The following is a 13,376-nucleotide window of genomic DNA, read 5'->3' as shown; positions in this document are numbered from 1 at the left end:
TAACCTTCAGGGTGGATATAGCTCGCTAGCAGCCTCGCATTGAAGACCTATCCATATCGTAATTTACCCAGAATGCTTTGCGTGTAAATAAAATGGCTCCGTCTGTGTTAAAAATATTTTAAAAAATTTACAAAGCTAAACAGCCTACAGTATTTTTATAGTCTTTATTTTACAGTTAAAATATTTGTTTATCAAATAAAGTCTAATGTTACAACTAATCAGGGATCCCTTTAAAGCAGGGGTGTCAAACTCCTGTCCTTGAGGGCCGCTATCCTGCATGTTTTAGAGGTTTTCTTGCTCCAACACACCTGATTTTGATCGCTGGGTGATTAACAGGCTTCTGCCCAATTTGAAGAGTTAATTTAATCACTGAATCAGGTGTGTTGGAGCTGGAAAACCTCTAAAACATGCAGGATAGCGGCCCTCGAGGACTGGAGTTTGACACCCCTGCTTTAAAGTTTATAATATTCATTCACACTGGTGGACTCAGGATATCAGGCCGTCTGGGCACCCTGCTATTGTGATCACATAAACAGGATGTGTGTGTAATTGTGGATAAGTGCTAAACTGTATGGCAGTTTATTATAACCTTTCCACCTCAGCCAGACCATGTAGGAAGGGCAGAGAAGTTTCTATAGAAACACGCCATTCAAGTGGCCGTGGGGTGATGACAGAAAAAAAAAAAAAGAAAAAAGGAGTGTGAAGGAGTAAGAGAGCTTGACAAAAAGGGTGAGGGAATAAACAGTGGCAAACGATGTCCATCTGGAAGAAAAAAATGTTGAGGGAGTAAAAATGACAGAAAAAGTGAGGCGAGTGCAAAGGGAACAAACAAGCTCCAGATTTCCACCCGAGTTTTTGAAGAGCGATGCAGTCATTAATCTGTCCCTCAGTGTTCTTTTCACCTGTCAGTCCTTCACAAGTTCTTCTGTCTCTGTGCTCACTTACAAGAGATAACAAGTCTGTCACTGCACGCTTTAAGTTGTGTTCTGGCTTCAAAAAGGTCCAAGCCACGACAGACAGGACTGATGCCTTGTCTTTAAAGGAGACTGCACTGCTTCGGCTATCATCCATTCATCTGTCCTCACACGCATGGCTGAATGATGCCAGTATTGTTTTATAATGATAGCAGAGACTTTTGGCACTAGCCATCCCTGGTTAAAATCTCCAGAAATTGTTAATATTGATCTGTCAATTTAATAGAACTATGACAGCACAAACAGCATAATCAGCTGTTTCATAATCCACAGTGGAGTAATGACCCAGACATCACTAGTGTTTTAACACTGAAAACACATTTTACCACACTTGTAGTGGAATGAAATGTTGGTCAAAATCGAGATCAAGAAGGTTGCTTCATTATTTAATTTTTTAATGCATAGAAGGAGTTTAATGTCATTTTGTTCATGTGTTACCACTTATTATTTCCTATAACTGGTCTAATGGCATAAGAAATTGGGCTTTATGTTTTTTTAAGTACTCGTAAAGAGTCATAGTCACATGTTTATTTGATGTTTTTCACACAAAAATAAAAAGATGGAAACTAGCTTTAAATAAAAGTTTGTTTCCTGGAAGAGGATTTCTACTTTCCAAAACAGAACRAGGCTTGCATGGCCTGGGTTTAAAGGAACTTAAACAAAGTTCAGCTTCCTCCTGTCCTGTGTTCAGAGTTTTTCAAAAGTTCACACTTTACTACCTGTATTTCAAACTTCAGTTCAAATAGATTAATTCATGATTAATTCATGTTCTTTGTCCTTTTTTTTAAAGTCTACCCTCAAAGTTCCAATACGAAACAGGTAGTTTATTAAAATTTAATGAATTAAAATATTCCAAAAAAAAACTTGGTGCATGTTTATCACAAATGTTTAAATCTGATCTTCACTCCTATAAAACTGGTTTCATTTGCATATTTTTAAATTTTTTTGTTGTCAGAAAGCAAAAAAAAATTAGCTAGTCTTCAGATTTAGATTTTTTGCTGTCTTTTGTATTTTTTGCTATATTAATAAACTCTTTAGTTTATTTAATCACATTAAGTAATCAAACCTCCACTCATGTAAATAGCGGACACAATCAGCCATATTTATATTAGTGATGAATCTGATATGCAGGCATAATTTGGCATAAACCTTCACTTTTCATGGTTAATCTTTAGTTTTTGTAGTTAAGATTAACGCAGGAAGAAAAGGCATGCTTTTGTTCAATAACTTGTTCAGACAAAGACAGGAGTATTTCCACAGATGTTTAACAGCCTGATCATGCTACACACACACACACACACACACACACACACACACACACACACACACACACACACACACACACACACACACACACACACACACACACACACACACACACACAACTGAAAGCAACTCAGCCTCAAGGGGAAATGTTACCTATCGTCGTCCTGCACAAGGAGCTAAAGTTTGACCCGACAGTTTTTCAATTTTGCTGTTCACTCGTGAAGAAAGTTGTTTAAATTACAAAWTGAGATACATTCAACTCTTCCGTTAGTTCAAAGTTCAAACACCACGTTTGTGCACACGAACAGACACGTTATGTACAAATGCTTGTTCATAGAAGGTCATTAAATCCCAGGCAATTTTCATAGCAGATTTAGCTCTGCCTTCTCTCCACCCCTCCTTCAGTTTTTCACGCTCACCGTCCACACCCACTCCACCCTTCCCTCGAGAGTCGGAGTGGGAGAAAGGGTGACTATTCTAGAAGCGAACGTGTTTGCTCATGCACTGGACAGTGCAGTCACTGTGCAATAATAGATTTTTTTTGCATGTGTCAATGTACCTGTGTTTCCAGTAGGCACATGTTAGTTTATGCCGTGTTTCATCTACATCCTGCTGTTAAACTCCTATTAAATTAGTTTTGGCTTAATGTTTTGCTCCTAAAACCTTCACAGTTCATCAGAATCAGTGAGAGAATGAACATCAGGGAAGAACTCTGCAAATGGGAACTGAGACCAGATTTACATGCAAATCAGACAAGCTGGATGGATGAGTGTTGCTTTGGGTATCTCTCTTTCCCTAAGCTTCGTTTGCCGTGATTGGGTCGTCATACTAGCGCTTAATGAGGATTTTTCTAGCGTTTGCACCCGTATGTACACGCATATATACACAGGGGCACAAGTGCAGAGTATTTGAGTTGTTGCTGCTGACACAGTGACCCAGTCTGCAAGATGTAGGTTACCCTTTTCTTGCTCTCGTCACATTCCTGCTCGCTCATACAGAAGCTGACTGAGGATGCTCTGGTGCTGACACAGAGCTGTTCCAGTGCATCATTTGCTGGGGCCAAAGTTCAAGTATTTTGCTTTGTATTTGAAGCAGGAGTATAATTCACACCAGATACGCTCAAAGTGGTCATGCGGTACTATCACCTACTGTATGTACTTCCTGTTCTTCTTACCAGTTATAATAAACTTTGGGCTTTTTTTGTAAACACAGTTCCACAAAATGAATGCACAGACCAGTTTGTCTTTATGCTRCCTGTGGTCCATCATTGATCTCTCGGTAACAAATCTGTTTGTTGTTGTTTTATTCCAGCAACCAAGTTGCAGTGACCATAAGTCATCAGTTCTTTACATTATTAAGGCCCAGCACTGGTTTATGTTTCACGTGTTTTTGCTCTCTAACTTCCTCACTTCGAGGCACAACGCGACGCATCAAGGGTGGGCAGGCTTCAACCCCCCTCACCTCCTCTGTCCATTCAGAAATTACATAGATATGCTTTGTGAAAGAGCCTTTTGACATGTATGTGTTGAAGTGTATACAGTGTTTCTATTCATATTTACAAAAAACTGAGTTTTAGCCCATTTCACACTATCTTTATGTGAGCACAGGTTCACCCACAGAAATTACATTAAAGGTGGTCATTTAAAAAAGTAACTTGTTTCAACTTCAGTATTAACTAAACCAGTGCCATTAGATGTGTAACAATTTTTAGTTTCTTCTTGTTCCTTTGGTTTGTGAAGCACAAATTCAAAGTAAATGAATTTTCTCTGTCTGGAGGGCCTTTTAGATAAATGCTGATAGGCTAATGGCAATCAACGAGCTAAATATTGACCACGATCAATACACCAATACATACTGTGCGCTCTTGTTACTCCAACAGAATGTTTTTCTAATGGAATCAAAAATCACTGAAACAGGGATTTGACAGTTATTTATTGAGGAGAAAACAGGTTTTTACCATTTTTAATTAGGTTCCCTGGTTTTTGCTTTTGCACTTTTAGGCTCTGCAGAAATTAGCAAGTCAGTACTTAAAGAAAGACTGGCCTGGAATCAGCCCTGATGACCAGAGAACAGACTACAGGTCAGTTTAAAACTAATCACTCTTTTTTTTTCATTCCAGTGTTGTCTGTTCAGTAAGGAGAATTTCAAACTTCATGTTCTTTTTTTAAAATCTCCATCTAGGAATGTGTACGCAGTGTGGAGAGCCTACCTAGAGGGTACAGTTCAGGTGAGCCAGTCGAGGCTTAATGTATGCGACAACTACAAGAGCCAAATATCAGAGCCGGCCAAGACCATCAGACTTTATAAGGAACAGCAGCTCAAAAAGGTGAGAGAATGGGAGGCCAAAACGGGTTGCTTATCTTTTTTTTTTTGTATTGATCTTTGTCCATTTTTCTCTGCATCCTTTTTATTTCAAATGCTAAACACTTCTTCAATATAACTCATTTTGATGTGCTTTCTTTTTAATGGTAATTTATCTGTTTTATTATTTCCTTTTGCAGACCATTGATCAATTGAGTGGCATTCAAGCAGAGCTGCAGGAGTCAGTTAAAGAGTTGGCAAAAGCCAAGAAAAAATACTACGACTGTGAGCAGGTTGCCCACGCTGTACGAGAAAAGGCAGACATAGAGGCCAAGTAAGTTTGTTTTGTGTGTAAAAGACGTTAATTGGTGTGTGTGTGTGTTTGACATATGTAATCCAGACTAATTCTTTTCATATGTGTAGGGGTGTTTATTATACAGGGAAGAAAAACTATAAAGAAAACAATCAGTTTAATTAATGCAGATGTAAGATAATACATTTCAGATGCAGATGTGTCCAATTTGTATTGTGTTATGAGCGTTTCATAAACAGCCAGCTGAGTAGTGGAGGATCTCCTGTAAGAATTCAACAATTAAGGCTTTATACTCTCACCCACAATTAGTTCCAGATTTGAATTCTGTGCTGATGGATGTTGTTTCCCTGCCATCCTTAAGTATGTCACAGTAACTGTGGAAACGTTTTCACATTACTGATTCCCAAGTTCTGGTTAGCTCACATCGATTGGCCTGTCAACTCTTTTTTTGTTCTTTATCAATCAGACACACAAGTTGCTGTTCTTACTCTGTTACAGTAACGAGATTGAGAGACTGATTCTTATAAAAGTCAAAGACAAGACGTTTCTGTTTAATATTGGAGAGATCAGATATTTGATATTATGGAAACATTGGTAATAACACTGTATTCTGTAGGGGAATGAATTGATGACAGCTGATCACCAGGCTTGCAGGTAGAGAGCTGGGCTGTTGTGTACAATCAWATTTTTGTAACTTGTTGCTCAACTTCCTTCCTGTAAAACAGAAAAAGCATCAAGGCAGAAGCTGTGAGCATCGTTACAGGAATTTTACAAACTCAAAATATCGCTTAAATGTAAAACATAAAATAAAGCTTTGTAGTTACGGTTTGTATGAAGAATGTACTTTCTGTGCCATATCCTGCTATACAGCTGTGATTTTTCAGTCGCGAAAAAGGAGAACTATAGTGMGAAAAATGGCACAATGAACATCACAAACAGCAACTCCTCTCTCATGATGTCGCCGTTTACTTGTGTAATGAGTCACGCACCAATGCAACTGCTGCTTGAGACTTAAACCTGTTTGTACGTCAGAAAAACAACAACAAACAACCTTTCATTTGGATATGCTTAGATAACTTGGTGATTATTTGGAAAGATTTGATACGTATTAGATGGTTTGCATTTTTAACCACACTGATTAAATATTTTTGAAAATAATTATTTTTTCCATTTTGTTGTTTCAGGTCTAAACTGGGTCTTTTTCAGTCAAGAATTAGTTTACAGAAAGCAAGTGTAAAGGTAAGCAGGCCATTCATTAAAGCAGAACTTTCGAGTAAACCATTTACCTAGAATTACAAATATATCAGTATTTCTGTTTAACTCATACAAAAGACTAATGGCTCTAGTGTTCCCTCCCTATTTTAGCACAAAATAAAAATCTGTCACCTGTTTTGTTTCAGTTGAAAGCTAAGAGAAGTGACTGTAACTCCAAGGCGACGCAGGCCAGGAACGATTACTTGCTAACGCTAGCTGCTGCCAATGCTCATCATGATCGCTACTACCACACAGAKCTACTGCACTGCATACAGGTATGTTGGAAGCTCACTTATCTAGGACACGGCCATCCGAAGAGATTGTAACTTTTTGAGGATGTTTTTCTGCATGCAGGTACTGATAAGTGTGGTGTGAGGGGAAAACATAAAACTGAATCTTTCCACTTGGGAAAAAAAGAAGAAGCTGGAAACTCAGATTTGTAATGCTCCACCAACGTTTTCTTTTACCACAGCTGGCACTGACTTAAGAGTCTCATTTGAATACTACCTTGAGGGATTGTTTAGCAATGAGAAATCATTTTCTGGTTGAAAAATTCAAATGGGGGGCCTTTGAAATACAGATAGAATATCGTCTGTGTAAAAAGTGCACACTGTCAGACTTCACTTCAGATAGTTTAAAGGGAAATATTTCACTTGAAAAGGAGAATATTTCACAGTTTTGAGTCTTCAAAGACAGTCTCAGCTTTTCATGAATTTATAATTTAAGAAGGTCTTCGGTGAATAAAAATCCATGCGATGCAAAACGAGCTGTCGTGATGTCTGCTTTTACCAAATGACAGGAAATCAAAATGATTACAATCATGAACACAATGTGAGAGGACTGTTTGACATCTTTAAGGTAGTTTTTTATTCTAGCTAGTTTTGACACGTAACAGATAAGACCCTTTTTTCACAGTGAGTCCAACTATCTCCATGTCCTCTCAACATCCCCTCTTCAGCCTTCCTCTATGTCTTTTCAAACCGTCTCAATCTGGCTTCTCCAACTTTATCTCTCAGTCGTTCAACCTGTGCTGGATTTTAACAAGTCTAAAAAAAACAACCTGCCTTAGCAAAAAATGTGAGAGATTTTGAAAACTTTTTTTAACTAGGCAAGTTTTAACTTTTTTTTTTCCTTCGGCACTATGATGATCTGTCATTTTACTGTGTTTAAGCTCGCTAGTGCCAGGGTTTTTCCCCTCTATATGTTCATAACAGGAGTTGAAAACACTTTTTTCCAACTAAGACCTGATGAAGCAAACATGACTGAAAAAAGATAGTTAAAACTTGCCTAGTTGAAAAACAAAACCTATCTCTCACCTTTTTTTTGCCAAGGCAGGCTGTTTTTTTTTTAGTCTTGTTAAAATGTTTCCTCTCTGAATCTTTGACACTCTTCGCCTCAGGCAGGCCTGTGCATCTATACTATGAGGCCGTTTCTGAATAATAGATCCTCAGCTCCTCATGACAGAAGGACAGAACTGCAGGGAAACATGCATGTACACAAATATGTGCATGTAAACACACAAGGCGAATGAGGGACACTGCTTGAGGGAAGCAAGCTGTTCCTGCTTCTCATTTATGACGTTTACAGGTTTTTAAATAAAAATGTTATATTGTTTTACTGAACGGACGAACGACATTCTACAGAGCAAGAATGAGTTATAGAAATGTTAAAACTATATATGCTGTTTAGGCATTAGACACTAGTTACTGAATGTGGCATGTAATCATTTTTGATTAGCTGTGGTGACCTTTCTGCAAATTTGRTTAGAATCCATCCAGTGGTTTACAAAATATTTTGCTAACAGACATGTATGGTTGATTTCAGTAGTTAATGGCAAAGATGCTTCATGACCTGTGTGTGTTGGGGATGAATCGCAGCTACTACCACACAGAATGTTAGCTCACTATCTTTAAAACCAACTGAATTATAGCCTTTTTTGTGTTTGCTAAGGTTGATTAGCTGTGGCAGCCATTTTGAACTGAGCTAACTCCAAAAGGTAATCCCTTGGAGGTGTATGTCTGAATTATTTTCAGAAAGTTTTGTTAAAATCCGTATTAAGGTTGACAAGATATTATGCTAACAGACAGACAAACACGTAAATGCACACAGACACTAGCACAGGATGTTACATTGTTGCTCGCCATGTGTGACAACATATCCACTCCCCTCACCAAGATAAAGCCAAGTCATCTGTCAGTAACTTTAAAGCAAACGGAGGAACATGATGAATCGCACGTGGAGGAGAAATTACCTGAAGACACTAAAATAGTTTGACTTTTAAAGAAAATTAGACCCACATGTCTTGTTTGGATCAAACCTACCCTTCATAAACACTGACAGTATTGATAGTTGCACCTGGCTGCAGTAATAACACATGTTCTTCATGGGCTCTGTTGTCCTTGTCAATGCCACAGCTGTGGAGAGAGACCAGGAGCTGCTCTATGTCGCCCTCTGCTGTTCAAAAGTGATCCTGTTCATACAACCCCCCATTTTAGACACAAACACACTTAAATTTACACCTCTGCTGCCCGGTTTGCTCCTCTGTGCTGTACGCTTTGTTCAGACTGATGCAGTCATTTGACATTAGGTCACACACGCACACACACACACACACACACACACACACACATAAAAACAAACACCGACTGGCCCCGGTACAGGCTTTTTCTGGAAGCTGACTCACTTCATTTCAACACTACCATAAATGGAGAAAAAAGAGGAGGGGAGGAAGAGAAGAAAGGCGGAGGAGGAAATTAGCAGAATGATGAGGGAACATGAAGGGAGAAGTCAGCCAACAACCCACCCTGAATTACATCATTTTCTTCTTAATACCTTATTGTTTTACAAGACTGTGGCATTTGCACACATGTTACAGTTGTCATGTAAAAAATTTTTGGTGTATGTTTTTGTTTTTAGGTGATAATTTATTTAAACAAATTTAGCATAGACAGCCCAAGCATTAATGTCCAACTAAATCCAATCAAATATTTATGTTTGTCTGTGAGGGGAGAAGGATACTTACCTTAAAAGTCCACTGGCTCCTGCTGTGCCTGCAGGTTTCTGGGAACACAAACGTTTGTGAAGTGCGTTGACCAGATGAGTTGACTTGAATGTTGAAGTGTGTAAGTTCTGTGGGGTCTGATTTGATCTTCTGAACTATTTCAACATCCCCTGCTGCAATCAGAAGATTAAAAAAAAACATGTATTTTCCACTTTTGCTCTCACCAACTCCTAATTTGCGTCTAAAGGATCTTTCTCCTCTCCTTTAACCCTCACCATCTTTTATTTCTCTAGTTGATGTTTCTGTTTCAGTGTGGTCCGTAGCTTGGCAGCTCTACTCCGGCCCCCCAGTAGGAAGGCTGATCATTTGAACTACGTCATTAAAATGTCTTTCTATCAGCGTGTATAAAGTTCTAATGAAATCTGCCAAACAAAAACATCTGCTTGGCTGTTTCTGGGCTACAGCTGTTTACCACAGTGTCCTTTTTTTCTTCACTCTGTTCTATGCTCAGTCCAGTGTACTTCATTAAATATCTCTTTCAGCTTTTCTGAAAAAGAATCAGCACTTTTTTTTCATAAGTTTTGGTAGAACGGAGTGATAGATCAGGGCCTTATCCTCAGTAATGAAAGCATGGTCATGGTGAAGAAAGAGATGAGTGAAAAGGCAAAGCTTTCGATTTACTGGTCCATCTAGGAGGTTTGGTTAATGACAGAAAGAATGARATCCTGAATCCAAGTGACAGAAATGAGCTTCCTTCATAGGGTGGCCAGGATCAACCTTTAGAGATTCATCATCTATGGGGAGCTTGGAGTAGAGCCGCTACTTCTTTGCACCAAAAGGAGTCAGTTGAGGAGGTTTGGACATCTGATTACAGTGCCTCCTTTTTGAAGTTTGCGGAGCATGTCCCAGTGGGAAGAGATCCAAGTGCAGACCCAGAACTCACAGGAGGAGTGTATCTTCTCTGGCCTAGGATTGCCTTGTGGTCCTCCAAGAGGAACTGGAGAGTGTCTCTGAGGAGGGGAAGATCTGGGTTTCTCTCTGTTCACTCTGCGACCTAAGGATAAGCTGTAGAAGATGGATTTTTTCTCTTCCACAAAAAACTTTTAAAATACAAAAAAACGCATGAATTTTGGCTTCAGCGGGCTGTTTTTGGTCATTTTGACTTTTGGACAAGTGTGATTTGTCAAGCATCATAACATTTGTGATCAAAGTAGGGTTGGGCAGTATTGGCAAAAAAAAAAATCACGATTAATTATGGTATTTAGCCAATGATTAATTTGATGATTAATCCCCTGGACACCCTTATGTCCTAGTCACATGACCAATTTAGTGGGAAAAATTTGCTCTTCGTAAAAATTTGTTCCAAATTGCGTCAAAATTACAGACTTCAGGCTATACATCAAATTTTAAACTGTGTTGATAGATAAATAAATGACAGAACTTTTTTTTTTAAATGTTCGTCATATTTGAAGCAAACAGGAGCATGGAGCCGACCCTGCCTGGTGGCATTAATCGTATTAATCGTCAAGTGCCGAAAAATAATCAATTAATGTTTTTCTGACAATTAATTGCACATGATACGATTATGCCCAACCCTAGATCAAAGATTTTATTGTTTTGAGAAAGTGAGGCAGATATTTTACCCTCAAATGCTCTGAAAATGTTAATGTCAGGGGAAGTCTTATTGCATTAGCAGACTTAAACCTTGGTGTTTAGCTCAGACACTTGTGTCTGTTCGTAACCTTGTGCCTATACAACACAAGTAACCAGTTAAATTCAAACAAACAGAGCTTTAAAAAAAAAAGGTTCTCGACTGTTTAAACCTKGTTTGTTTATGAACAAAGCTGCAGAAACCAGTTGAGCTTTATGGACCCAGATCAAAACACAAAGTAAAAAACATGCATTCTTATTGTCCTTAATGAATGAACGTTGAGAAAATATCTTTTCTCTTTTGGATATAATAGTAAAGGATAAAAATATATACATTATTAATGTTTTCACGCCCATGCCTTGATGTTCCTCTCCCTGCCTGTTCTGTAGGCCTTGGATGGAAGAATCTACGAGCACGTGAAAGACTACCTGGTGGCGCTGTGTCGCACCGAGCTGGAGGCCTCACAGGCTACACACAACACCTACCARTTCCTTTTAGAAAAATCCACCAGGGTGAGTCAGATGTGACGAGGCACTATCTGTGCTCAGTTTGTAAATTTGCATAGAAAAACATGTAGATGTTATGTCCTGATGCATCTCAGCAATCCAGGTAGAAAAAAAAAGTAGGTCCTCTGGACGGGTTCTTCTTTAATGAAGCGTTTCATCTCTACTCCAAGAGTAAAGAAGTGTCTTGGAGGAGAGATGAAACCCGTCCAGAGGACATACTTAATTTTGTTTGACGATGTTAGAAGTTATGATAAATCAGTAAAACAAGCTTTTATTTAACTGGTTTATATAGTAAAAAAAWTTTTTTGAACAAAGGTTGTGTGATTACAGAACTGATATAGTGACTTAAACGTTTTGGTTTTGACTTGAAATTTTGGTGGAAAATCAGGTCTTTATTCTGTGACCCATCACATCAAAATGAGGATTAAGTCTAAAAGTAGGAAATGGAGAAATAGGCAAATATAGTGTTTTGATTAAAACGTTTGCAAAAATTGCATTTTGTCAAAACATAATGAATAAATGCCTTATCAATGTTCCTTTAAATGAACTGTTTGAAATATAATAATAAAACAAAATTTTGAAGCACTTTTTTCAGTAGTAGCAACAAAAAACCTGATTTTGAGGAAAAACGCCTTAAAATTTTGACAATTTCCCTGTTAGCTAGCAAGGTTTTGTTTCTTTTCAGCTGGGAAATTTTAAAATTCAAATATAATTTGAGGTTTCCTCTTCATTATGACATCAAACAATCCTCATTAAAATTACAAAAAATTAGGATTCAGACCAAATATTTATGTATTATTGCACCCAACAAGACAAATTAAGTCATGTATATATATGGATTTACTTATGATATCAGAATGAAGCAGGTATCAAAATATAGTGTTTAAAGCCAGGAATCTGAAAATGTAATGAGGTCATTTTGACCAAATTTGACTTAATCCTCATTTCGAAATGATGGGTCACATTTAGAGAAATAATAAAAGGAGCTACTATTAGAGAGTTTACATTTTTTGTTTGTTTATGCCATATATTGCAGTGAATGTCTTTTCTTTGTCTTTTCTTTTAGTTTTTATTTTTCTCCGCCGTGCTAGCAGTCTCTTTCCAGTTAAATTTTAAATCAAAGTAATGCATTTTTTTAGTGACCAGCAGGTTACGAGTTTTCCAAACAGTGAAGGCAAAACTAATCGTGTCATTCTGGTTGTCTCCTAGATAATCCAAGAGTTCAACCAGCAGTTGTTCATGCAAGAGAATCCTGTATTTCACAAAGCACATGACTTCCAGTTCCAGCCCAGTGAATATGACGCGGTAAGAAAGTTGCTTTCCTAACTACACTCATGTCTGATTGTCTTTGAATTGTTTGGTTATAAACCAGCTCAGAATAGATTAACTCTTCGTCTTTCTGAATCAGACTCATCCAGCCTCTTGTGTACTCTTTAGCACTGATTATGTTTATTCCCGTTGTTGTTTTTACATCTGTGGGTAAAAACATTGTTAAATTGCTGGAACTAAAGTAAATTCCTTTTGCTCTAATGATTTTAGAAACACATTATTACATTGTGTTTGAGATGTTTGCTTGACTCCCCCTCACTTTGAAATGATCTGTGGTCTTTAGCTTAGCTGTCTGGTTAACTAGTGTTTAGTGACAACATGACAGAAGAATGAATCAACTCCTTTTTTAGGTTACTGCAGCTAAATTATGTGTCCACTGGGAATCTTATGTAGTCTTTAGATTCTTTAATGTGCAGCTGAGCTGATCTATAAAATAAGGTCTTGTGAATTGAGAAGGCAGAGTGTTAGAGATGTTGAACATTGTTGTCTAACCATCAGAACGTTGGTTACGTATTGTAACCCCAGATTYTATGAGTGTAAGCGCAGCCCTCTAAGGCTATCGCAGATGGCTATCGCAGATGGGTACCCCCGTGCGCGTACGCGCATTCTGAAGAGCCAATAGTCCACGCCCATGTGACGTGGGCCTCACCTCGGTCCGTATAAAAGGGGAGGACGGACCTGAGTTCAGCTCCCATTTTTTCTTCAGCTTCGGCATTCTGCATGTACCATAGATGACGCCCATACATGTACAGTAAGTGCTATGATTCTATTATATTGACAG

The 13,376-nt window shown here is 38.2% G+C and overlaps 1 protein-coding gene across 1 annotated transcript in view; it reads left to right on the top strand.

Moving 5' to 3' along the window:
- Positions 1-13,376, top strand: part of fchsd2 (FCH and double SH3 domains 2) — a gene marked incomplete at its 3' end in the record, with an annotated part of 54,297 nt that overhangs the window by 24,028 nt on the left and 16,893 nt on the right. The window contains exons 4-10 of the mRNA XM_014013988.1: positions 4,241-4,320; positions 4,422-4,566; positions 4,742-4,875; positions 6,039-6,093; positions 6,255-6,383; positions 11,150-11,272; positions 12,476-12,571. Of these exons, the coding sequence (XP_013869442.1) occupies positions 4,241-4,320; positions 4,422-4,566; positions 4,742-4,875; positions 6,039-6,093; positions 6,255-6,383; positions 11,150-11,272; positions 12,476-12,571 (762 nt within the window). The remainder of the gene's footprint in view (positions 1-4,240; positions 4,321-4,421; positions 4,567-4,741; positions 4,876-6,038; positions 6,094-6,254; positions 6,384-11,149; positions 11,273-12,475; positions 12,572-13,376) is intronic.

Source organism: Austrofundulus limnaeus, unplaced genomic scaffold (assembly GCF_001266775.1).
Source record: "Austrofundulus limnaeus strain Quisiro unplaced genomic scaffold, Austrofundulus_limnaeus-1.0 Scaffold109, whole genome shotgun sequence".
NCBI lineage: Eukaryota > Metazoa > Chordata > Actinopteri > Cyprinodontiformes > Rivulidae > Austrofundulus > Austrofundulus limnaeus.
This window is presented reverse-complemented; position numbering and strand designations above follow the sequence as displayed.